Source organism: Hyla sarda, chromosome 7 (assembly GCF_029499605.1).
Source record: "Hyla sarda isolate aHylSar1 chromosome 7, aHylSar1.hap1, whole genome shotgun sequence".
Classification (NCBI taxonomy): domain Eukaryota; kingdom Metazoa; phylum Chordata; class Amphibia; order Anura; family Hylidae; genus Hyla; species Hyla sarda.
Genome location: NC_079195.1, coordinates 227,475,224 through 227,500,952, shown reverse-complemented (window position 1 = coordinate 227,500,952; position 25,729 = coordinate 227,475,224). Strand labels below are relative to the sequence as shown.

General features: G+C 49.3%; 2 protein-coding genes across 2 annotated transcripts; both read right to left on the bottom strand.

The window, feature by feature from the left end:
* Positions 1–279: 279 nt before the first annotated feature.
* Positions 280–5,862, bottom strand: LOC130283441 (uncharacterized). The gene is made up of 2 exons (XM_056532953.1): positions 3,766–5,862; positions 280–760 (listed from the first exon to the last, which is right to left on the bottom strand). The coding sequence occupies exons 1-2, from the start codon at positions 5,138–5,140 to the stop codon at positions 753–755; spliced, it is 1,383 nt and encodes a 460-aa protein (XP_056388928.1). The 5' UTR covers positions 5,141–5,862; the 3' UTR covers positions 280–752.
* A 4,135-nt stretch (positions 5,863–9,997) lies between these two features.
* LOC130283443 (uncharacterized) lies at positions 9,998–17,486 on the bottom strand. Its single transcript, XM_056532956.1, has 5 exons — positions 17,272–17,486; positions 13,687–13,727; positions 13,537–13,611; positions 12,190–12,388; positions 9,998–10,521 (listed from the first exon to the last, which is right to left on the bottom strand). The coding sequence occupies exons 1-5, from the start codon at positions 17,336–17,338 to the stop codon at positions 10,124–10,126; spliced, it is 780 nt and encodes a 259-aa protein (XP_056388931.1). The 5' UTR covers positions 17,339–17,486; the 3' UTR covers positions 9,998–10,123.
* Positions 17,487–25,729: the final 8,243 nt, after the last annotated feature.

Sequence of the window (25,729 nt, the reverse complement as noted above, 5' to 3'; positions counted from 1 at the left end):
ATAGTGAGTACAGCTCTGGGGTATAATACAGGATATAACTCAGGATCAGTACAGGATAAGTAATGTAATGTATGTACACAGTGACCTCACCAGCAGAATAGTGAGTACAGCTCTGGAGTATAATACAGGATATAACTCAGGATCAGTACAGGATAAGTAATGTAATGTATGTACACAGTGACCTCACCAGCAGAATAGTGAGTACAGCTCTGGAGTATAATACAGGATATAACTCAGGATCAGTACAGGATAAGTAATGTAATGTATGTACACAGTGATCTCACCAGCAGAATAGTGAGTACAGCTCTGGGGTATAATACAGGATATAAATCGAGATTTTCCTAGCTTGTGACGGAAAATATTAGTTATATGAAGACAGGAGGCGAGTATCTTATGCATTATTCTTTCTTTAATAATGCCCATAGCAGAACTATTCAGTAATCAATTCAAAAAACAGAAAAAACTTCAACTCCCAGCAGTCCTAGGACCACAGCAGCCACTCCTCGTCTGTAGCCACTATATAAGGACTGCCCACATATAGATCCTCCTCTTTCTTAATGCGAACCAGAACCACACAGAAGGCAGAACTCCAGACCGGCATCCTCGACGAACAGCAACCTTCGGTCTTTCAGCCCGGAGCAGCAGAAACCCGGAGCAAAGGGATGTTCAGCTTCGTCCCAACGGGGACTGTAGAGGAACCAAACAGCAGGAACCAAACAGGTCATCCGAACTCAGGAAAACCGCCTCTGCTTTCAATATCCTGCAAAGAGAACAAAGAATCGTAATAGGGTGGGTAGGGAGGGAAGATACTCGCCTCCTGTCTTCATATAACTAATATTTTCCGTCACAAGCTAGGAAAATCTCGATTTATATATCAGACAGGAGGCTCATATCTTAAGCTAACAACCAGCGATGACAGTAAGAACAATAACAACCAGAGTATTATAAGACCGACATAGACACATGGTCCTCCGGCCTGAAGTAGAAATGGCGAAAGGTGGTCTCCGAGGACCAATCAGCCGCCATCAATAAGTCAGAGAGGGAGCCCCCTGATGTGACGATTTTCGTAGCCATAGCACCCCTGGAAGAGTGAGCTCCAAACAGAGACACATCTATACCTGCCATTTCCATGGCAGAACGAACCCAGCGTGCTAGAGTAGCGGAGGTAACTGGATGATGTGGTCTGACATATGAGACCAGGAGCTGAGAGAAATCCAGAGAGCGCAGATCCACCGTCTGCGATTCGTACGCCTGTAAACAACGAACCACGCAAAGCCGTGGATGCGCGGGAAAAAATGGGTAAAAAAACGAGTGAATACCCGTCTTGGTCCTACGGACCACCGAGAATTTTACTCCCTGAGGCGAAAATTGTCGCCTAGAGATATCCAAAGCTTTCACGTCCGAGACAAGTTTGATGGATACCAAACAAAGAAGGACCGTCAGCTTATAAGACAACAGTTTCAGGGAAAGGTCGTCATTGTCCACCCATGAGGCAAACATATCGAGCAACCTGGAGACATCCCAGGTCGATTGATACCTAGGCCGAGGGGGACGTTTAAATTTAATACCGCGTAAAAGTCTACAAACTAGTGGGTGTTTGCCAATCGGCAAAGAGTCCACAGGGCAGTGGTAAGCCGCAATTGCCGATCGGTATACATTAATGGAGCTATAGGATTTGCCAGACTCAAAAGAATCTGCCAGGAAGTTGACTACTACGGACACAGGCGCATGTACGGGATCAACCTGCCGTTGATCACACCAACGAACCCAGAGTCTCCAGGCTGATCGATATGCCGATCTAGTCCCGGGGGCCCAGGCCAGGGCGAGGAGATCCCTAGCTGATCTTGAAAGGTCTTGATCCGTGTCCGAGACCCCGAAACCACGCTAGGAGAGGCAGGTTGCCCTCCATCACCAGAGGATGGAGACCCCCGGCCGGGTTGGTGAGAAGGTGAGGAACTTGGGGTAACAGCCGGGGATAATCCACGATCATCCCCAAAAGAAGAGGGAACCATGGTTGTGTCGGCCACCAAGGTGTGATCAGCACAACCGTCGCCCTCTGGTTCGTCGTATACAAGAGAACCCTGGGAATCAACTGGAAAGGAGGAAAGGCATAGTGAGTTCCCTCGGCCAGAGGAGGCGGAGAGCATCTACTGCAGACGCTTCTGGATCCGGTCTCCAGCTGAAGAAATGAGGCAGTTGGTGGTTGAGGCGGGAAGCGAAAAGGTCCACGTATAACGGGCCCCAAAGTTGAAGCAACTGCAGAAAAATTGAACGATCCAGGCGCCAGTCGCTGGAATCGAGGAGGTAGCGAGAATTCCAATCGGCCACCGTGTTGGAGACCCCTGGAATGTACTCCGCTACCGGGATAATGTTGCGGGCTAGGCAAAAGTGCCAGAATTCCTTGGCCAGGTCTGCCAGGATCTTGGATCTGGTACCCCCTAAGTGGTTGATATACTGAACCGCCGCCACGTTGTCCATGCGTAACAACACACAACAGTTGGACGAACGAGGCATGAAGCTCTTGACGGCAAAGAAAGCCGCCAGGAGTTCCAATGCATTGATATGCAGGTCGACTTCCGTGGTGGACCAAGTCCCTCCTGTGGAAATCTCCCCGCATCGAGCGCCCCAGCCAAGACGGCTCGCGTCCGACTCTATGATGACGTCCGGACGCGGGTTGAAAATGGCCTTGCCATTCCACTCGACAGCATGACGAAGCCACCAATGCAACTCCTCGGTAGCCGCCGGACAGAGGGGTACCTTGTCTGCGTATCTGAGGCCCTGGCGCAGATGCAAGATCTTGAGCATCTGAAGGGCTCGGTAGTGCAGGGGGGCCGGAAAGATAGCCTGGATGAAAGCCGCCAGGAGCCCCACCAGGCGCGCCAGAATTCTTAATGACAAGCATCCTTTGCGCAGAACCGCCCTGATTTCCTTGCGGATCAGGGCTAGTTTGGACTTGGGGAGCCGCAGTAGTGCGCGATTGGTGTCCACCAAGAAACCCAGGAACTCCATTTCCTGAGCTGGGACTAGAACCGACTTTTCTCGGTTGACCACGAAGCCTAGAGTATGTAGCAACGATATTGTCCACGACATGTGAAGAGAGGCCTGAGTTTTGGATCGGGCCATGATAAGAAGGTCGTCTAAGTAAATGATCAGACGAACCCCCCTGCTCCTCAGAGCCGCCACCACCGGTTTCATCAGTTTGGTGAAGCACCACGGGGCGGATGATAGGCCGAACGGAAGGCACGTAAACTGCCACAATCTGCCCCTCCAGAGAAAACGGAGGAACTGTTGTGACTCCGGGTGTATGGGAACGGTAAGGTAGGCGTCCTTCAAGTCCACCTTCACCAGCCAGTCTCCTGGCAGCAAAAGATCCCGGAGCGAGTGAATTCCCTCCATTTTGAAATGGCGATACATGACATGTTGGTTTAGGTCTCTCAGGTTTATGACCGGGCGGTAGCCGCCCCCTTTTTTCTTCACTAGGAAGAGGTTGCTTATGAACCCTAGGGAAGATGGGTCGGACTCCATGATCGCACGTTTGGACAGGAGATCTCGCACCTCGTTGTCTATGAGGATCGCGTTTTGCTCTGAGAACCGGATAGGGGTAGGAATCACATCCAGAACCGGCAAGGACTGGAATTCTAGATGAAACCCCGCCACTGTCTGAAGAACCCACACGTCTGCCGTAATCGCAGACCAGGCGTGGGTAAAATACATCAGTCGCCCCCCCACAGGTATATGAGAAAGTGGGCTGTAAGGTACACTCACCGGTAGAAGGACGGGAGCGGGGGTATCCACGTCCGCCACGACTTCTCCAGGGTCGACCGCGAGGAGGGAAGAATGGGGATGGTTGGACCACTGGAACGGTGTAGGAAGGAGGAGCCTGGGAATAATGGTATTGGGCAACTGGTCTGCCCTGTGGCCTGTAGGGAGCAGAACGGCCGGCAGATCGGCCTCTACTTCTGCCGGCCCGGGGAAAAATTTTACTGGACCCCGATTTCTTTAGGGAAGTTTGGGCCTTATCCAAGCCGGTAAAAAGGCCGACAAATCTGTTGACATCCTTCATCAAACTATCTCCAAAAAGCATGCCTGCTGCCGAGGGACCTGGTTCGGTCTCGGCCAAATGGGATAGTTGCGGGTCGAGTCGCATCAGGATCGACCGGCGTCTCTCGACTGAGCAGGTGGTGTTGGCAGTACCTGCCAGGCAAATGGCTCTCTGGGCCCAGCCACGGAGCTGACGGACGTCCACGGGTTCGTCCGACGCCGCAGCATGCTCGGCTAAATTAAGGATCTTAGTGAGGGGACCCATTAAATCAAGGATACGCTCCTGTATGGTCTTGAAGGAACGTTCTATTCCCTTCTTAGGAAATTTACCCGATTTTAATAAGTATTTCATCAGGATGGGGTCCACCTCCGGGGTAGCCACCACCTTATTGGGGATAAAGGGTCTAGGGCATTCCGCCCTCAGCTTATTACGGCTGGACCTATCCAGAGATTTACGAGCCCAAAGCTCTATATATTGGGCCACGTGGGGGAGTGGAGACCAGTCGCCTGATCTCGGATGGGAGATCGCGTCTGGGTGAAAAAGGGGTTCTCCTAGGGAATCCAGGATAACATTGCCCTGCGTGGCAGGGTTGGCGTCGGTGTCGAGCGCCGTATCCCAAGCATCCTGTTCAATATTGGGGTCTGACTCGTAGTCCTCAGACTCATTAGATGAACCCGAAGAGTCCTCAGTAGAGGAGTCCACATAGGAGTCGGGTTTAGTGCGCTTAGCGGACTTACGCCTCTTGCTATGTAACTCCCCGAGGCCCAGGGGTCGAGCGGAGTCAGAGGGATGCTGGGGTTGACAGACCGGGGTAGGGACTGTCTGGAGCATAGTATTATCTTCCCCTGCCGGGGAGTCGGAGGTGTGCTTCCTTTTATGGGAAGCCTTGCCCTTTTTAACATGTGGATCTCCACCATGAAGGGGAACCGAGGCATTGGAAACCTGTTGTTGCAGGCCAGAGGGCATTATGGATGAGGCCAGGGCCGCTTGGACCGACTTATTAATTAAGTCCTGGATCTGGGTGGCAGTCATAAATTGTGCTGCATCCAGGGAAGGACCCTCCCCTCTGAGGGGGACAAATGAGGGTTCCTCAGCCATACTAACTTAGGATATAGGGTAGCTTATAAAAGATTTCAAACTGATAATTGGGATAAATAACTGACTCTGAGGGGGACCGATGTCAGACACAGTTAGAAATCTAAGGCGGAATAAATTCCGTTAGATATGTTACAAAATTCTACAACCTACTGATAGAACAGGCTCCGACCTCCACACCGATTAGCGTTGCACTGGCGCTGTGGTGTGAGGTAAGCCCGGAGTACTTGAACCCAGGGGACGAAGTCTCGTGAGACTACGTCCCTCTGGGTCCTGATTGGAGGTCGCAGGAGCGCCTCTCAACTACACGCCGAACGCCGCCCCCTCCCGAGCCGGCCGCAATGAGAAGCGGACCAACCAGGAGAAGGCTCCGCCCTAGCCCGCGCGCGCGAACTCGGACGGAGAAGAAGGTTCAAGTAAAATGGCGCAGGGAAAGGAGGGGAAGGGGAAGAGGATAAAGAAATGAGCGGGAGAGAGACGACGAAGCGGCGACAGAGGAGAGAAAACCGGCACCGGAAGGTTTCCGGCTCTCGGAAGCAAAGAATACAGGGGAAAAAGGACAGAAAATTTCTTGGCCCTGTGAGTACTAATCACCTATGGGATAGTACCACACTAGGTCTCAAAGAGGTAAAATACAGTAATAAATCTCTATATAAGTGAAACAGCCAAATACATATATAGAGTACACTTATCTTAGGTCTGCTATGAGCAGAAAGAAAGAGGAGGATCTATATGTGGGCAGTCCTTATATAGTGGCTACAGACGAGGAGTGGCTTCTGTGGTCCTAGGACTGCTGGGAGTTGAAGTTTTTTCTGTTTTGAATTGATTACTTAATAGTTCTGCTATGGGCATTATTAAAGAAAGAATAATGCATAAGATATGAGCCTCCTGTCTGATATATACCTCAGGATCAGTACAGGATAAGTAATGTAATGTATGTACACAGTGACCTCACCAGCAGAATAGTGAGTACAGCTCTGGGGTATAATACAGGATATAACTCAGGATCAGAACAGGATAAGTAATGTAATGTATGTACACAGTGACCTCACCAGCAGAATAGTGAGTACAGCTCTGGGGTATAATACAGGATATAACTCAGGATCAGTACAGGATAAGTAATGTAATGTATGTACACAGTGATCTCACCAGCAGAATAGTGAGTACAGCTCTGGGGTATAATACAGGATATAACTCAGGATCAGTACAGGATAAGTAATGTAATGTATGTACACAGTGACCTCACCAGCAGAATAGTGAGTACAGCTCTGGAGTATATTATAGGATATAACTCAGGATCAGTACAGGATAAGTAATGTAATGTATGTACACAGTGATCTCACCAGCAGAATAGTGAGTGCAGCTCTGGGGTATAATACAGGATATAACTCAGGATCAGTACAGGATAAGTAATGTAATGTATGTACACAGTGACCTCACCAGCAGAATAGTGAGTGCAGCTCTGAAGTATAATACGGGATATAACTCAGGATCAGTAAAGGATAAGTAATGTAATGTATGTACACAGTGACCTCACCAGCAGAATAGTGAGTACAGCTCTGGGGTATAATACAGGATATAACTCAGGATCAGTACAGGATAAGTAATGTAATGTATGTACACAGTGATCTCACCAGCAGAATAGTGAGTACAGCTCTGGGGTATAATACAGGATATAACTCAGGATCAGAACAGGATAAGTAATGTAATGTATGTACACAGTGACCTCACCAGCAGAATAGTGAGTACAGCTCTGGAGTATATTATAGGATATAACTCAGGATCAGTACAGGATAAGTAATGTAATGTATGTACACAGTGATCTCACCAGCAGAAGAGTGAGTGCAGCTCTGGGGTATAATACAGGATATAACTCAGGATCAGTACAGGATAAGTAATGTAATGTATGTACACCGTGACCTCACCAGCAGAATAGCGAGTACAGCTCTGGAGTATAATACAGGATATAACTCAGGATCAGAACAGGATAAGTAATGTAATGTATGTACACAGTGACCTCACCAGCAGAATAGTGAGTACAGCTCTGGAGTATATTATAGGATATAACTAAGGATCAGTACAGGATAAGTAATGTAATGTATGTACACAGTGACCTCACCAGCAGAATAGTGAGTGCAGCTCTGGAGTATAATACAGGATATAACTCAGGATCAGTACATAAGTAATGTAATGTATGTACACAGTGACCTCACCAGCAGAATAGTGAGTACAGCTCTGGAGTATAATACAGGATATAACTCAGAATCAGTACAGGATAATGTAATGTATGTACACAGTGACCTCACCAGCAGAATAGTGAGTACAGCTCTGGATTACAATACAGGATATAACTCCGGATCAGTACAGGATAAGTAATGTAATGTATATACACAGTGACCTCACCAGCAGAATAGTGAGTGCAGCTCTGGAGTATAATACAGGATATAACTCAGGATCAGTACAGGATAAGTAATGTAATGTATGTACACAGTGATCTCACCAGCAGAATAGTAAGTACAGCTCTGGATTACAATACAGGATATAACTCAGGATCAGTACAGGATAAGTAATGTAATGTATGTACACAGTGATCTCACCAGCAGAATAGTGAGTACAGCTCTGGAATATAATTCAGGATATAACTCAGGATCAGTACAGGGTCAGTAATGTATGTAGACAGTGACCTCACCAGCAGAATAGTGAGTACAGCTCTGGAGTATAATACAGGCTATAACTCAGGATCAGTACAGGATAAGTAATGTAATGTATGTACACAGTGATGCTACCAGCAGAATCGAGAGTGCAGTTCAGGACATTTCTGCCAGTCTGATTTGTACAGGACCTGTCAGTCATTGTTGCTCTCCCCAGTGACTCCTGTTATGTCTTCACATGAAGTTCGATTTTTCTCTTATTATGCACAAAGCTGAATGGACTTAGGGTAAACCACAGGAAGGACCATCCGCATGCGGCAGCCATATTTGCAGGCAGACTGATGTGACCTTTAAAGAGGTACACTGGTGGAAATCTATTTTTTTTATCAACTGGTGCCAGAAAGTTATACAGATTTGTAAATTACTTCTATTTAAAAATCTTAACCCTTCCAGTACTTATCAGCTGCTGTATGCTCCGCGGGAAGTTGTGTAGTTCTTTCCAGTCTGACCACAATGCTCTCTGCTGACAACACTGTCCGTTTCAGGAACTATCCGGAGCAGGAGAGGTTTGCTATGGGGATTTTCTCTTTCTGTGGACAGTTCCTGACATGGACAGAGGTGTCAGCAGAGAGCACTGTGGTCAGACTGCTCTTAACTCATGAGTGTTTGTCGCTCTAGTAAGTGGAGCAGAACTTTAGCACCAGATACTGGGGGAGATTTATAAAAACCTGTGCAGATGAAAAGTTGACCAGTTGCCCATAGCAACCAATCAGATCGCTTCTTTCATCCTTCAGAGGCCTTTTTAAAAATTAAAGAAGTGATCTGATTGGTTGCTATGGACAACTGGTCATCTTTTCCACTGCACAGATTTTGATTAATTTCTCCCACTGTTCCTAAGCTAATTCCACCCAAATGTGACTTACCGTATTTTTCGCCGTATAAGACGCACTTTTTCTTCCCCAAAACTGGGGGGAAAAAGTCGGTGCGTCTTATACGGCGAATACACCCCTATCTCGGCGGTCCCTGCGGCCATTAACGGCCGGGACCCGTGGCTAATACAGGACATCACCGATCGCGGTGATGCCCTGTATTAACCCTTCAGACGCGGCGATCAAAGCTGACTGCCGCGTCTGAAGGGAAAGTGACACTAACCCGGCTGTTCGGGACCGCCGCGGTGAAGTCCCAACCAGCCCCACTGAATAGCCGGGTTAGTGTTTACAGGACACCGGGAGGGACCTTACCTGCCTCCTCGGTGTCTTCTCCGTTCAGGGATCCCCTGTATGGCCGACACTCTCCTTCCTCGTCGTCGCGTACGTGCGTCGGCGTGCGTAACGACGTGAGGACGGCGACGGAGAGCGAGGATACCCGGCCGGCAGCAGAGACGTTCCGGAGCGACGGGGACATGACAACAGCGATGGAGCGACATCCAGGGCTGCGGTGACGGGTCCGGAGCGGCGGGGACACGTGAGTATTACCTACTATGCAGTGGTCTTCAATCTGCGGACCTCCAGATGTTGCAAAACTACAACTCCCAGCATGCCCGGACAGCCAACGGCTGTCCTGGCATGCTGGGAGTTGTAGTTTTGCAACATCTGGAGGTCTGCAGGTTGAAGACTACTATTGGGTTCAAAATCTTTATTTTTTTTAGATTTTGCCCCTAAAAATTGGGTGCGTCTTATACGCCGGTGCGTCCTATAGGGTAAAAAACACGGTATACATGGCCCAGGGCATGTAAGTATTAGTAGTTTGTAATGGCTATTGAATAAATGGATTTCCTTTTCACACGCCTGCAACTGTGATTACTTGTGACGGTCTGCGCCGAATAAACCCGTGGAACTTTTTATTCCTCCATTTTATGTTGCCCTATGTTCACGAAATTCGCATATTCGCTATGTTCATTCACTTTTTTTTTCAATGCGAAAATTTTGCATGAAAAATTTGCATGTGAAAAAAAACAGAAATATGAATATTTGGCATTACGTATAGCACTATATTCTAAACTAAATATTCGCGAAATCGCGAATTGAAGATATTCGCAATAAAAATAAGCATTAAATTTGCATAAAAAATTGCATGTGAAAAAAAAAAATATATGAATATTCGTCATTACGAATATATAGCACTATATTCTAAATATTCGGGAAATCGTGAATTGACGATATTTGCGATATAAATTTGCATTACGAATATTCGTGCTCAACACTACACCTTACTTCCTTCCATGTTTATTTCTTCAGAGACTAAAATAAATCCACCACGTAGCGACTAAACTGCGGTAACAAAATCGTCCACAACACGACCCCGGCTTGTAAACGTGTCCTGGATAATGTGAACGTCAGTCATCGTCCTCAGAAGACGAGTAACAATCTAATCCCAGGATCCCGTTGCTTTTAGCAGGTTGTACTTCAGTCCTGTCCTCCATGCTGTTCCCTGCAGCACTCAGTCTCTTTCGCTCCTGATGATCAGAGAGGAGAATCTCTTTCAGTTTATTGGCGGTGTCTCCCCCCGTGTTATAGGACGACCTCAGCCAGACGTGTTTAGGGTGAGACCTCGCGTTACTGAACTCTAGGGGGGCGTCTTGAGCTTGAAGATGGACACTGTCGAGGTTCGTCACGGCTGATTCTTGTACTCTGCTCCGGGAGCTACTCCCATCATCCTCCTCGGGGTCACTGAACTCTTTACTGGTGTCGGACAAGATGGGTGTAGAGAGCAGCGCATCACCAGGGTGTTCACCTGACAACCAAAACAAAGGATCTGTAGACATTGCGGATTTCACTCCTGCCAGCCTTAAAGGAGTACTCCAGCGCAAAATAACTTATCCCCTATCCTTTGGATAGGGGAAAAGTTATAGATCGGGGGGGGGGGGGGTCCGAGCGCTGGGGCCCCCCGGGATCTCCTGGATGGGGCCGCGGCAGTCTGCCGGAAGTGAAGTTTCGTCCCCAGCAGAAAGCCGCGTCAGACACTCCCCCCTCCATGTATCTCTATGGGATTCATGGAGGGGGTGTGTCGGACGCTGCGTCATGCGGGGACGGAACGCCCCCTTTCCTGTATATTGCCGCGGCCCCGTACCGAAGATCACGGGGGCCCCAGCGCTCGGACCCCCCCCCCGCGATCTATAACTTATCCCCTATCCTTTAGTTAGATGTCCTTTAAAGGGGTACTCCGCCCCTAGACATCTTATCCCCTATCCAAAAGGACAGGGGATAAGATGTCAGATCGCCGGGGTCCCACTGCTGGGGACCCCGGGGATCGCCACTGCAGCGCCCCGCTATCATTACTGCGCAGTTAGAGTTCGCTCTGCACGTAATGACGGGCAATACAGGGGCCGGAGCATCGTTACGTCACGGCTCCGCCCCTCGTGACGTCACGGCCCGCCCCCGTCAATACAAGTCTATGGGAGGGGGTGTGGCGGTCGTCACGCCCCCTGCCAAGGATTGTATTAAGGGGACGGGCCGTGATGTCATGAGGGGCGGAGCCATGACGTCACGCTGCTCCGGCCCCTGTATCACCCATCATTACGCACAGAGCGAACTCGCTCTGCGCAGTAATGATAGCGGGGTGCTGCAGCAGCGATCCCCGGGGTCCCCAGCAGCGGGACTGTGGCAATCTGACATCTTATCCCCTATCCTTTGGATAGGGGTTAAGATGCCAGGGGCGGAGTACCCCTTTAAAGGGGTACTCCGCTGCTCAGCGTTTGTGTTCCAAATGCTCGAGCGGGGAGCTCGTGATGTCATAGCCCCGCCCCCTCAATACAAGTCTATGGGAGGGGGGCGTGACGTATGGGGTTTCATATTTCTCTACTGACTAAATGGACACAGCATTTATGGACGAAGACAAAAAATAAATAATAAAATAGTTTCTGGTTGTAGCTTTAGGCCCTATTCACATGGCAGAATTTCGCAGGCTGGACCGTACGTAGGCAGCAGGCACTAGCAGAACAAGCCGGGGCTAGGACCGATCGGACCGTCTCCATAGACGGCAATGCATTTCCATGCAGATCCTGCAGAAAGAATACATATGTTCATTCTTTCTGAGGAATCCGAAATTAGAATTTTTGCAATCGAATTTCCGATCCAAATTTTTCTGCTGGATTCTGCTCGGAAATTCGGCTGTGTGAACACGGCCTAAATGTTTCCCTTAAAGGGGTACTCCGCTGCTCAGCGTTTAGATCAAACTGTTCCGAACACTGGAGCCGGGAGCTTGTGACGTCATAGCCCCGCCTCCTCATTACATCATGACCAAGCCCCTCAATGCAGGTCTATGGGAGGGGGCGTGACAGCCGTCACGCCCCCTCCCATAGACTTGCATTAGGGGGGCGGGGCATGTCGTTATAAGGGGAGGGACTATGGGGGGGGGGCGCTGTAGAGGCAGCCATGTTGGTTGACCCTGTCGCTCACTCACCTGTGTTCACCCACGCTGGCACCTTCCCATCAGCCGTCCTTTTCCTCGTGTACCCGCGCGGTTTCCACGGATGCTCCTTGCAGGCGGGGTCCAGCCGCCGCAGCTTCCACAGATATCGCTGATATTCCTTCTTCAAAGCTTCCATCTTCTCTTGGAATTCTTCAATCTTTCTGTCTGAATAATGAATCAGCTGCGATTGCTGCAAGGAGAGAGGTCGGATCCATCAGAACATGAAGGGTGAGAATGTATGATGTGGGGGCCACACGGGATCTAAGCTCAGGGCCCCAACAGGTAGATCTTCCCCTGTGTAATGCATGGACGATCAATATAGCGGCTGCATTAATCTCTTTATAAACAGTGCTGCCAAGGGGTTAACCAGAAATAAAAATACAGAGCTAATTTCTTCCAAAAACAGCACCACTCCTGTCCTCAACTTGGCTCCATTCACTTCAATGGAACTGAGCTGCAATACTCCACCCAGCCTGAGGACAGGGGTGGCGCTGTTTTTGAAAGAATTCAGCATTTTTTTTTTTTCAAACAAAGCTTTATTGAAAAAACACAAAAATACAAGCCATGAGTATAGTAGTAGTAACAACAGCGTATGAGTAAGAAGCAGCAAAGATATCCACTGTTTCCATAAGTTATGAGAGAACAAATACAGAGTGCTACTTCTGGTCCGCAATCACTAAAGAGCGTAGCTGAGCTTGGAACCATTTGAAGGCAACTCATAGCAATTACAAAATTCAGCAGTTTTAATAATCCTGGATAAACTTTTTAGGACTTTGGGGGAATTTATTAGCAGCATAAAATAGGCGCAAGTCCATTAGAAAGTAAGATAATTGATGTTGAAGCTTTACACCAGTGTTTCCCAACCAATGTGCCTCCAGCTGTTGCAAAATTACAACTCCCAGCATGCCCAGACAGCCTTTGGTGCATCCCATTAGTGCAGTATTTCCCAACCAGGGCGCCTACAGCTGTTGCAAAACTACAACTCCCAGCATGCCCGGACAGCTGTTTTGCAATTTTTCTGCTGAGGGTTTGTTACACTTGTATCCAATTTAGACAATCATCTGTGAACTAAGCAGCTTGGACTCCAGACTGATACACTGTAGCACCTAAGATGTGTTCAGCTTAAGGGTACGTTCCCACACGGCGTATTTGCTGCTGCGTATTTTATTTTCCCTGTTGAAGTCAATGGGTAGGAAAATACGCAGCACCAAATACGCAGCAAAATACGCCCTGTGGGAACGCACCCTAAAAGTGATTTTCTCGACTGGATACAATTGTAACAACCCCTCAGCTGTGAGAACGATGATGTCAGGATAGGGGGCAGCAGAGATCACTTACCTGCAGGTAATACTCCATCTCTGTTTTGATGCTGGGGATCCACCTCCGGACATCGGCTGCGGTGTGAAGCGCGGACTGTAGAGAACACGGGGTCAGTAAATGGAGCGGACTCAGCCCCTCCCCCCCCCCCCATTCACCTGATACACTCACCAGGCGCGGCCGCTCCCCGGACACTTCTCGTACTCGTCCCTCTATAGAGAGAATGAACAGAGAGGTAAGAGAAAGAGCAGCGGGGGCGGGGGTCTCCTCCTTGGGGTACACTACACAGCGGGGGTCTCCTCCTCCTCGGGGTACACTACACAGCGGGGATCTCCTCCTTCTCGGGATACACTACACAGCGGGGATCTCCTCCTTCTCGGGATACACTACACAGCGGGGGTCTCCTCCTTCTCGGGGTACACTACACAGCGGGGGTCTCCTCCTCCTCGGGGTACACTACACAGCGGGGGTCTCCTCCTCCTCGGGGTACACTACACAGCGGGGGTCTCCTCCTCCTCGGGGTACACTACACAGCGGGGGTCTCCTCCTCCTCGGGGTACACTACACAGCGGGGGTCTCCTCCTCCTCGGGGTACACTACACAGCGGGGGTCTCCTCCTTCTCGGGATACACTACACAGCGGGGGTCTCCTCCTCCTCGGGGTACACTACACAGCGGGGGTCTCCTCCTCCTCGGGGTACACTACACTACACAGCGGGGGTCTCCTCCTCCTCGGGGTACACTACACAGCGGGGGTCTCCTCCTCCTCGGGGTACACTACACAGCGGGGGTCTCCTCCTCCTCGGGGTACACTACACAGCGGGGGTCTCCTCCTCCTCGGGGTACACTACACAGCGGGGGTCTCCTCCTCCTCGGGGTACACTACACAGCGGGGATCTCCTCCTTCTCGGGATACACTACACAGCGGGGGTCTCCTCCTCCTCGGGGTACACTACACAGCGGGGATCTCCTCCTCCTCGGGGTACACTACACAGCGGGGGTCTCCTCCTCCTCGGGGTACACTACACAGCGGGGGTCTCCTCCTCGGGGTACACTACACAGCGGGGATCTCCTCCTCATGTACACTACACAGCGAGGGCCTCCTCCTCCTCGGGGTACACTACACAGCGGGGGTCTCCTCCTCCTCGGGGTACACTACACAGCGGGGGTCTCCTCCTCGGGGTACACTACACAGCGGGGGTCTCCTCCTCCTCGGGGTACACTACACAGCGGGGATCTCCTCCTCCTCGGGGTACACTACACAGCGGGGGTCTCCTCCTCGGGGTACACTACACAGCGGGGATCTCCTCCTCATGTACACTACACAGCGGGGGTCTCCTCCTCGGGGTACACTACACGGCGGGGGTCTCCTCCTTGGGGTACACTACACAGCGGGGGTCTCCTCCTCCTCGGGGTACACTACACAGCGGGGGTCTCCTCCTCCTCGGGGTACACTACACAGCGGGGATCTCCTCCTCCTCGGGGTACACTACACAGCGGGGATCTCCTCCTCCTCGGGGTACACTACACAGCGGGGGTCTCCTCCTCGGGGTACACTACACAGCGGGGGTCTCCTCCTCGGGGTACACTACACAGCGGGGGTCTCCTCCTCAGGGTACACTACACTACACTACACAGCGGGGTCTCCTCCTCAGGGTACACTACACTACACTACACAGCGGGGGTCTCCTCCTCATGTACACTACACAGCGGGGGTCTCCTCCTTGGATACACTACACAGCGGGAGTCTCCTCCCCGGGGTACAGTACACTACACAGCGGGGGTCTCCTCCTCGGGGTACACTACACTACACAGCGGGGGTCTCCTCCCCGGGGTACAGTACACTACACAGCGGGGGTCTCCTCCTTGGGTACACTACACAGCGGGGGTCTCCTCCCCGGGGTACAGTACACTACACAGCGGGGGTCTCCTCCTCGGGGTACACTACACTACACAGCGGGGGTCTCCTCCCCGGGGTACACTACACTACACAGCGGGGGTCTCCTCCTCGGGGTACACTACACTACACAGCGGGGGTCTCCTCCCCGGGGTACAGTACACTACACAGCGGGGGTCTCCTCCCCGGGGTACACTACACTACACAGCGGGGGTCTCCTCCTCGGGGTACACTACACTACACAGCGGGGGTCTCCTCCCCGGGGTACAGTACACTACACAGCGGGGGTCTCCTCCCCGGGGTACAGTACACTACACAGCGGGGGTCTCCTCCTCGGGGTACACTACACTACACAGCGGGGGTCTCCTCCCCGGGGTACACTACACTACACAGCGGGGGTCTCCTCCTCGGGGTACACTACACAGCGGGGGTCTCCTCCCCGGGGTACACTACACTACACAGCGGGGGTCTCCTCCTCGGGGTACACTACACAGCGGGGGTCTCCTCCCCAGGGTACACTACACTACACAGCGGGGGTCTCCTCCTCGGGGTACACTACACAGCGGGGGTCTCCTCCCCAGGGTACACTACACAGCGGGGATCTCCTCCTCCTCGGGGTACACTACACAGCGGGGGTCTCCTCCTCGGGGTACACTACACTACACTACACAGCGGGGGTCTCCTCCTCATGTACACTACACAGCGGGGGTCTCCTCCTTGGGTACACTACACAGCGGGGGTCTCCTCCCCGGGGTACAGTACACTACACAGCGGGGGTCTCCTCCTCGGGGTACACTACACTACACAGCGGGGGTCTCCTCCCCGGGGTACACTACACTACACAGCGGGGGTCTCCTCCTCGGGGTACACTACACTACACAGCGGGGGTCTCCTCCCCGGGGTACAGTACACTACACAGCGGGGGTCTCCTCCCCGGGGTACAGTACACTACACAGCGGGGGTCTCCTCCTCGGGGTACACTACACTACACAGCGGGGGTCTCCTCCCCGGGGTACACTACACTACACAGCGGGGGTCTCCTCCTCGGGGTACACTACACTACACAGCGGGGGTCTCCTCCTCGGGGTACACTACACAGCGGGGGTCTCCTCCCCGGGGTACACTACACTACACAGCAGGGGTCTCCTCCTCGGGGTACAGTACACTACACAGCGGGGGTCTCCTCCCCGGGGTACACTACACTACACAGCGGGGGTCTCCTCCTCGGGGTACACTACACAGCGGGGGTCTCCTCCCCAGGGTACACTACACAGCGGGGGTCTCCTCCCCAGGGTACACTACACGGCGGGGGTCTCCTCCTCCCCAGGGTACACTACATGGCGGGGGTCTCCTCCTCGGGGTACACTACACAGCGGGGGTCTCCTCCTCCCCAGGTTACACTACACGGCAGGGGTCTCCTCCTCGGGTACACTACAAGGCAGGGGTCTCCTCCTCGGGTACACTACACAGCGGGGGCGGGGTTACCTCCCCGGGGGCACAGTACACAGAGGGGGCGGGGTTTCCTCCCCGGGGGCACAGTACACAGCGGGGGCGGGGTTTCCTCCCCGGGGGCACAGTACACAGCGGGGGCGGAGTTTCCTCCCCGGGGCACAGTACACAGCGGGGGCGGAGTTTCCTCCCCGGGGCACAGTACACAGCGGGGGCGGAGTTTCCTCCCCGGGGCACAGTACACAGAGGGGGCGGAGTTTCCTCCCCGGGGCACAGTACACAGCGGGGGCGGAGTTTCCTCCCCGGGGCACAGTACACAGCGGGGGCGGAGTTTCCTCCCTGGGGGCACAGTACACAGCGGGGGCGGGGTCTCCAACCCAGGGGCACAGTACACAGCTCCTCCCCCCTCACCTTTCTTCTCCCTCTGCAGCCACAGGCGGTTCAGTTTCCCCAGCTGCTTCTCCTCGTTCCTCGCCATGTTTACTTCCGGCCAGCTGACATCCAGATCACATGACGCGGGATGGGCGGAGAGATCGTTGTCTTGACTACAAAAAGCTCCTTTAAGCCGAACCGCCAATCAGCAGGGTAGGGGGCGGGGCTCACTGGAGCATGAGAGCAGTCACGTGATTACCCCAGCGGCCGGATACAGCGCGAGCTCCCACCGCCATATATGGTAACTACACAGTCACGTGGTTGTTTTTCTATGCAGTTTACGTCACTGGTGCAAAACTACAACTCCCAGCGAGAGCTGACAGGACATGCTGGGAGTGATAGTTCTTCAACAGAAATTAGTGCAGATTTATTTAAAAGGAAAAACTAAAATCATCACCAGGACATAAAGTATTCACACCCTTTATTCCTGCCTCCACCCTGCTGCAACTCTCCACATCTCTCACCTTTATTCCACCAACATTCCATTCTATCATTGACTTAAAGGGGTACTCCAGTGAAAAACTATTTTTTTTTTCATATCAACTCGTTCCAGAAAGTTAAACAGATTTGTAAATTACTTCTAATAAAAAAAAAAAATTAAAAAAAAATCTTAATCCTTCCGGTGCTTATCAGCTGCTGAAGTCAAGTTGTTCTTTTCTGTCTGTCCACAGTGCTCTCTGCTGACATCTCTGTCTATGTCAAGAACTGTCCGGAGCAGCATAAGTTTGTTATGGGGATTTTCTTCTACTCTGGACAGTTCCATAAAATGGACAGAGGTGTCAGCAGAGAGCACTGTGCTCAGGCTGGAAAGAACAACTCAACTTCGGCAACTGATAAGTACTGGAAGGATTACATTTTTTTTTTTTTTTTTTTAATAGAAGTAATTTACAAATCTGGTTAACTTTCTGGAGCCAGTTGATATTGAAAGGATCTGCCACTCCTCACTATATACCCCTGGCGTATAGTGCCGTAGTTCTACCTTGGTTTGTGTCACCTTCTCTGGCACCAGGAGAGCGTCTCCCTCATAGGAAAAGATGGCAGACAAGTATGGCGAACACACTCTGACTTTATTGCATCAAGCATCAGTGTAAAAAGGGCAAAAGGGCGTATTTACATGGACCAATAAAAATGTGGACACCTCTAAAAGGTGATATCGTTGTTTTGATTTTACGTACCGTATTTTTCGCCCTATAGGTCGCACCGGCATATAAGACGCACCCTATTTTAAAGGTGCAAAATCTAGAAAAAAAAGATTCTGCACCCAACAGTGATCTTCAACCTGCGGACCTCCAGATGTTGCAAAACTACAAATCCCAGCATGCCCGGACAGCCAACGGCTGTCCGGGCATGCTGGGAGTTGTAGTTTTGCAACATCTGGAGGTCCGCAGGTTGAAGACCACTGGTATAGGAGGTAATACTCACCTGTCCCCCGCCGCTCCGGACCCGTCACCGCTGCCCTGGATGTCGCTCCACCGCTGTCGCCGCGTCCCCGTGGTGTCCCCCACGCTCCGGACGTCTTATCCTCGTTCTCCGTCGCCGTCATCACGTCGCTACGCACGCCGCTCCTATTGGATTACGCGATGACGACGAAGGAGAGCGCCGGCCATGCAGGGGATCCCGGCCCGGAGCAGACACCGTGGAGGCAGGTAAGGTCCCTCCCGGTGTCCTGTAAGCTGTTCGGGACGCCGTGATTTCACAGTGGTGGTCCCGAACACAGCGGTGGTCCCGGGTTAGTGTCACTTTCGCTTCAGATGCGGCGGTCAGCTTTGATCGCCGCATCTGAAGGGTTAATACAGGGCATCACCGCGATCGGTGATGTCCTGTATTAGCCGCGGGTCCCGGCCGTTGATGGCCGCAGGTATTCGCCGTATAAGACGCACCAACTTCCCCCCCCCCCCCCCTCCCCCAGTTTTGGGGAAGAAAAAGTGCGTCTTATATGGCGAAAAATACGGTACTTCTTCCCAGGGTACATAGTTAGCCAATTAGCAGATAGTGGAAATCTTTAACAAGCAACTAGAGATGAGCGAGCTTACAGTAAATTTGATTCGTCATGAACTTCTCGGCTCGGCAGTTCATGACTTATCCTGCATAAATTAGTTCAGCTTTCCGGTGCTCCCGTGGGCTGGAAAAGGTGGATACAGTCCTAGGAAAGAGTCTCCTAGGACTGTATCCACCTTTTCCAGCCCACGGGAGCACCGGAAAGCTGAACTAATTAAGGCAGGAAAAGTCATCAACTGCCGAGCCGAGAAGTTCGTGACGAATCGAATTTACTGTAAGCTCGCTCATCTCTACAAGCAACTTTAGTTACAGGAAATGTAACTTATTAGGAACAGGACCTTGAGGAGACTGAGAACGAGAAGAAGGAGATAAGAAAGAAAAAGAATAAAACAATAATAAAGGAGAACTCTACCGCAGCCTTTCACTAACTACAACTCCCAGCATGCCCTGATACAACCTTTCAGATATTAATATATATATATATACTGTAACTGGAATACCCCTTTAGCCTGTTGGGGACGAAGGACGTATGCATACGCCCGTGGGAATTTCGGTCCCTGGGACTGGACCGGGGTGACTGCTGATATCGATCAGCAGTCACCCCGCGCAAATGTCATCAGACCCCCCCCCCCCCATGTCGGCGATCGGCACAGATCGCAAGTTAAGTTAATTCACACTTGCGATTGGCGCCGATTCCGGGTCATACGGGTCTATGGTGACCCGGAATATAAGGGGGATCGCTCTTGTCCATGACACCTACGATCCCCCTAAAGGGATAGGAGTGAGGTCGCAGGGGTGCCACCCCTCCTATCCCTGCTATTGGTCGTCAGAAGCGATGACCAATAGCAGATCGGGGGCGGGGGGGTTAACTTTCGTTTTCCCCGTCCTGCCCACCCACAATAGGCCGGGCAGAACGGGGAAACGACAGGGACCGACAGCAGAAGATCCACTTACCCCTCCAGAGGCTGCGGGCGACGGAGATCAGCGGGCAGCGATGTCGTGCGGCAGAAGAGGACGGCTCCCTGGATCCTACGGAAGCCGGTAAGTTGCCTAGCAACATCTGGAGGGCTACAGTCTGAGACCACTATACAGTGGTCTCTAACCTGTAGCCCTCCAGATGTTGCAAAACTACAACTCCCAGCATGCCCAAACAGCTGTCTGTAGTTTTGCAACAGCTGGAGGTCTACAGTATGAGACCACTATACAGTGGTCTATAAACTGTATCTCTCCAGATCTTGCAAAACTACAACTCCTAGCATGCCCAAACAGCTGTGTGCTGTCTGGGCACGCTGGGATTTGTAGTTTAGCAACATCTGGAGGACCACAGTTTGGAGATCACTGTGCAGTGGTCTCTATCTGTAGCCCTCCAGATGTTGCAAAACTGCAAATCTCAGCATGCCCAAACAGCTGTCGCAGCATGCTGGGAGTTGTAGTTGCGTACCTCCAGCTGTTGCATGTCTACATCTCCCAACATGCCCTTCGACGATCAGTACATGCTGGGAGTTGTAGTTTTGCAACAGCTGGTTGGAAAATACTGAGTTAGGTAACAGAACCTAACTGAAGGTTTTCAAACCAGTGTGCCTCCAACTGTTGCAAAAGTACAACTCCCAGAATGCACGGCCTATCAGTACATGCTGGGAGTTGTAGTTTTGAAACAGCTGGAGGTACAGGGTACATTCACACAGACAGGTTTACTGTAAGTTTCCTACTTCAAGTTTGGGCTGCGGCAAATTTTTCGCCGCAGCGCAAACTCCTAGGGGGAAACCCCCTAAAAACACTACACTACACTAACACAAAATAAAGGGTATAACACTACATAAAGGGTATACACCCCCTTACACTGTCCCCCCCCCCCCCCACCCCCCAATAAAAATGAAAAACGTATCATACGGCAGTGTTTCCAAAATGGAGCCTCCAGCTGTTGCAAAACAACAACTCCCAGCATTTCCAGTCAGCCACTGACTGTCCAGGCATGCTGGGAGTTTAGCAACAGCTGGAGGCACCCTGTTTGGGAATCACTGGCGTAGAATACCCCTATGTCCACCCCTATGCAATCCCTAATTTAGTCAATGGAACAATGGACCCCCCAACATGTGCCCCATTTTGGAAACTACACCCCTCATGTCATATTAAGGGATGCAGTGAGCATTTTTCATTTTCACAGCCCACTGTTCCAAAGATCTGTCAAATGCCAGTGTGGTGTAAATACTCACTGCACCACTTATTAAATTCTGTGAGGGGTGTAGTTTCCAAAATGGGGTCACATGTGGGTGGGTCCACTGTTCTGGCACCACGGGGGGCTTGTAAACGCACATGGCTCCTGACTACCATTCCAAACAAATTCTCTTTCCAAAAGCTCAATGGCGCTTCTTCTCTTCTGAGCATTGTAGTTCGCCCGAAGAGCATTTTACGTCCTAACATGGGGTATTTCCATACTCAGAAGAGATGGGGTTACAAATTTTGGGGGGCATTTTCTCCCATTACCCTTTGTAAAAATGGTAAATTTGGGGGAAAAAACTGCACTTTAGTGAAATTTTTTTTTTCATTTACACATCCGATTTTAACAAAAAGTCATCAAACACCTGTGGGGTGTTAAGGCTCACTGGACCCCTTGTTACGTGCCTTGAGGGGTGTAGTTTCCAAAATGGTATGTCATGTTGGGGTTTTCTGCTGTTTTGGCACCATAGTCGCTTTCTAAATGTGACATGCCCCCCAAAAACCATTTCTGCAAAATTCACTTTCCAAAATCCCTTTGTCGCTCCTTCCCTTCTGGGCCCTCTAGTGCGCCCGCCGAACACTTGACATATACATATGAGGTATTTCCTTAATCGAGAGAAATTGGGTTACAAATTTTTTTTTGGGGGGGGGGCTTTTTCTCCTATTACCACTTGTAAAAATTCAAAAACTGGGTCTACAAGAACATGCGAGTGTAAAAAATGAAGATTTAGAATTTTCTCCTTCACTTTGCTGCTATTCCTGTGAATCCCCTAAAAGGTTAACACACTTACTGAATGTCATTTTGGATACTTTGAGGGGTGCAGTTTTTATAATTGGGTCATTTGTGGGGTATTTCTAATATGAAGGCCCTTCAAATCCACTTCAAATCTGAACTGGTCCCTGAAAAATTTCGATTTTGAAAATTTTGTGAAAAATTGGAAAATTGCTGGTGAACTTTGAAGCCCTCTGATGTCTTCCAAAAGTAAAAACTCATCAATTTTATGATGCAAACATAAAGTAGACATATTGTATTTGTGAATTAATATACAATCTATATGGAATGTCTATTTTCCTTACAAGCAGAGAGCTTCAAAGTTAGTAAAATATAACATTTTCAAATTTTTCATAAAATTTTTTCATTTTTCACCAAAAAAATAATGCAAGTATCGACGAAAATTTACCACTACCATAAAGTAGAATATGTCACGAAAAAACAATCTCGGAATCAAATTTATAGGTAAAAACATCCCAGAGTTATTAATGCTTAAAGTGACAGTGGTCAGATTAGCAAAAAATGCTCCCGTCCATAGGGTCATAATGGGCTTCGTCCCCAAGGGGTTAAGCTACTATAGGCGCCCTCTACTGGTGTCATTGTGAATGTTACAATGGTAAATATATTTATGTGGTGAAATAATGTACTGTACACATCTTATATTTATACATGTATAATACAAAAATTCAAATAAAATAATTGCTGTAAACAATTCTACAATTTTGTTTTTTATTCAAAAATTTGTTATTAGACAAATCTCATCATATGGTAGGAGAACACTTGGGGGCATTTATCACTGTAGAGCTGGTTTTTGTGTGTAGATTTGTCTATATTTTGGTGCAGCGCTGCACCTCAGGCTATTTTTTGCCCCTTTTCTATTTGCACTTGAAAAAAAAGCGTACAGGATGTTATGGGTTAGTCTTGTGCAGTGGTAATGAATTTATCAGCTGCGACTTCCGCAAAAACCCACCAAAAAGTCGCAATTCTACACCAGCCCAAACCTCGCTTAGCTTTTTTCTGTATGTGAAGAGCGAAATTTCAGAAAATGTGTATCCGCTACAAAATTTATCAGATGCCCTGCGACCATTTAATCAATTGGGCAGAGTGACGCAAAAAAAAAAAACACGCAAAAAAAAGAACAAAAAAATTAACTCAATCACACACATCTTAGTAAATGCCCCCCAATGTATTTATTACGTGACATAGATGACATGTAATTACTTCTTTTCACCAGCAGGTGTCACTGCTGCTATTATCATTTGTAATGAGCCTTTGGTAAATCGCCCTGAAATATCAATAGCAACAGCGGCCCCTGCTGGCCATAAATAGGTACTAATTATCATACTAATTAGCCATAAATAGCAAAAGTCACTAATCCCATTCTGGGGGGTCTGCAGCTGTTGCAAAACTACTCAGCATGCATTGACAGGCTGTCGCAATATGCTGGGAATTCTACACCAGTCCAGACCTAGCGTAGCTTTTTCGTGTATGTGGAGTGAAATTTCAGAAAATGTGTATCCTCTACAAAATTAATCAAATGCCCGGCAACCATTTAATAAATTTGTCGTAGTCACGCAAAAAAAAAAAAAAAGAACTAAAAAATGAACTAAATCACACACATCTTAGTTCATGCCCCCAATGTATTTATTATGTGATATGGATGACATGTAATTACTTCTTTTTACCAGCAGGTGTCACTGCTGCTATTATCATTTGTAATGAGCCTTTGGTAAATAGCCCTGAAATATCAATAGCAACAGCGACCCCTGCTGGCCATAAACAGGTACTAGTCATCATACTAATTAGCCATAAATAGCAAAAGTCACTAATCCCATCCTGGGGGGTCTGCAGCTGTTGCAAAACTACAAAACTCAGCCTGCATTGACAGGCTGTCAAAATATGCTGGGAGTAGTAGTTTTGCAACAGCTGTGGATCATATTACTGCAGTGTTTCCCAACCAGTATTCATACCCTTTATTCCTGCCTCCACAAGGCGTGTCCATATTGGGGTGCGGCTTGCATGCAACTAGTTTGGCGCAATGTAAACCAACGAATAGGTGGTGTAAGCATAGACTAGACAGACAGTGTAAAAAGTATTAGAAAGGAATAGTAAATCGGTCCATTTGCATTTTGTCACAATCTCTGCTTGCTGTCAGTGAATGAAAACATTCTTACTTACATCCAGATGCAGAGAACCCTATAAACCCAATGCTGAGGGTTTGTTACACTTTCACCAGCAGCAAAAAATCCCTCTAGTTTCCAGAGCTTCTTTCAATGTATCAGGAGAAGAAAACTGGACTCCAGACTGATACATTGTAACAAATCTTCAGGACAGGAAAGAGATTTGTGCTGTTGATAATGGTTTAGCTAACAGACGATTGTCTACACTGGATGCAAGTGTAACAAACCCTCAGCTGTGACATGAACAATAGGGGTATATTCTAAACTTCCCAAAATCCGCTCCAATTCTGCATTATAAGACAATGTGTGAATTATGGCGTTGATTCCTGTTGAAAACAATGAGAAGGTGGTTTCCAAAAACGGGGTTATAATAATAATTTTACCATTCACTGACAGGGAGCAGAGATCTTAAAAAAAGGGTGAAACAAAGTCCATTAGAAAGCATTAAAATCAATGTTTTCCAAACAACGCGCCTCCAACTATTGCAAAACTACAACTCCCAGCATACCCGGACAGCCAACGGCTGTCCGGGCATGCTGGGAGTTGTAGTTTTGCAACAGTTGGAGGCACACTGTTTGGAAAACACTGCCTTACATATTACAATAACTTTAATTTCCTGCCCCCTACTGCTTGTTTGTGGCCACTGGAGGTAGTTAGGAAGCGAAAAGCACCATTGGTGCAACTCCCATTAAAGGGGTACTCCCCTGTAAAACATTTTTTTTTTTAAATCCACTGGTGCCAGAAAGTTAAACAGATTTGTAAATTATTTCTATTTTAAAAATCTTAATCCTTCCAGTAGTTATCAGCTTCTATTTGCTCCACAAGAAGTTCTTTTCTTTTTGAATTTCCTTTTCTGTCTGACCACAGTGCTCTCTGCTGACACCACTGTTCATTTTAGGAACTGTCCAGAGCAGGAGCAAATCCTCATAGCAAACCTCTCCTGCTCCGGACAGTTCCTAAAATGGACAGAGGCGTCAGCAGAGAGCACTGTGGTCAGACTGAAAAGGAAATTGAAAAAGAAAATAACTTCCTGTGGAGCAAAAAGAAGCTAAGTACTGGAAGGATTAAGATTTTTAAATAGGAGTAAGTAATTTACAAATTTGTTTAACTTTCCAGACTAAGTTGATTTAAAAAACAAAAATTCCACGGGAGTACCCCTTTGAAGACAATGAGCCACTGGAGGTAGTCGGGAAGCTTAAAACACTATTTGTGCAACACTTATTAAAATCAATGAGAGTTACAGAAATTGTGTATATTTTCTCACCTCAGC

Bases quoted from the DNA above. Each gene is read 5' to 3' on its own strand.
- LOC130283443 (XM_056532956.1), bottom strand. From the start codon at position 17,338: ATGGCGAGGAACGAGGAGAAGCAGCTGGGGAAACTGAACCGCCTGTGG. The intron at 13,728-17,271 runs GTGAGGGGGGAG...TTCTCTCTATAG, and splicing joins GCTGCAGAGGGAGAAGAAAG to AGGGACGAGTACGAGAAGTG. The intron at 12,389-13,536 runs GTAAGTGATCTC...CTCTCCTTGCAG, and splicing joins AGATGGAGTATTACCTGCAG to CAATCGCAGCTGATTCATTA.
- LOC130283441 (XM_056532953.1), bottom strand. From the start codon at position 5,140: ATGGCTGAGGAACCCTCATTTGTCCCCCTCAGAGGGGAGGGTCCTTCC.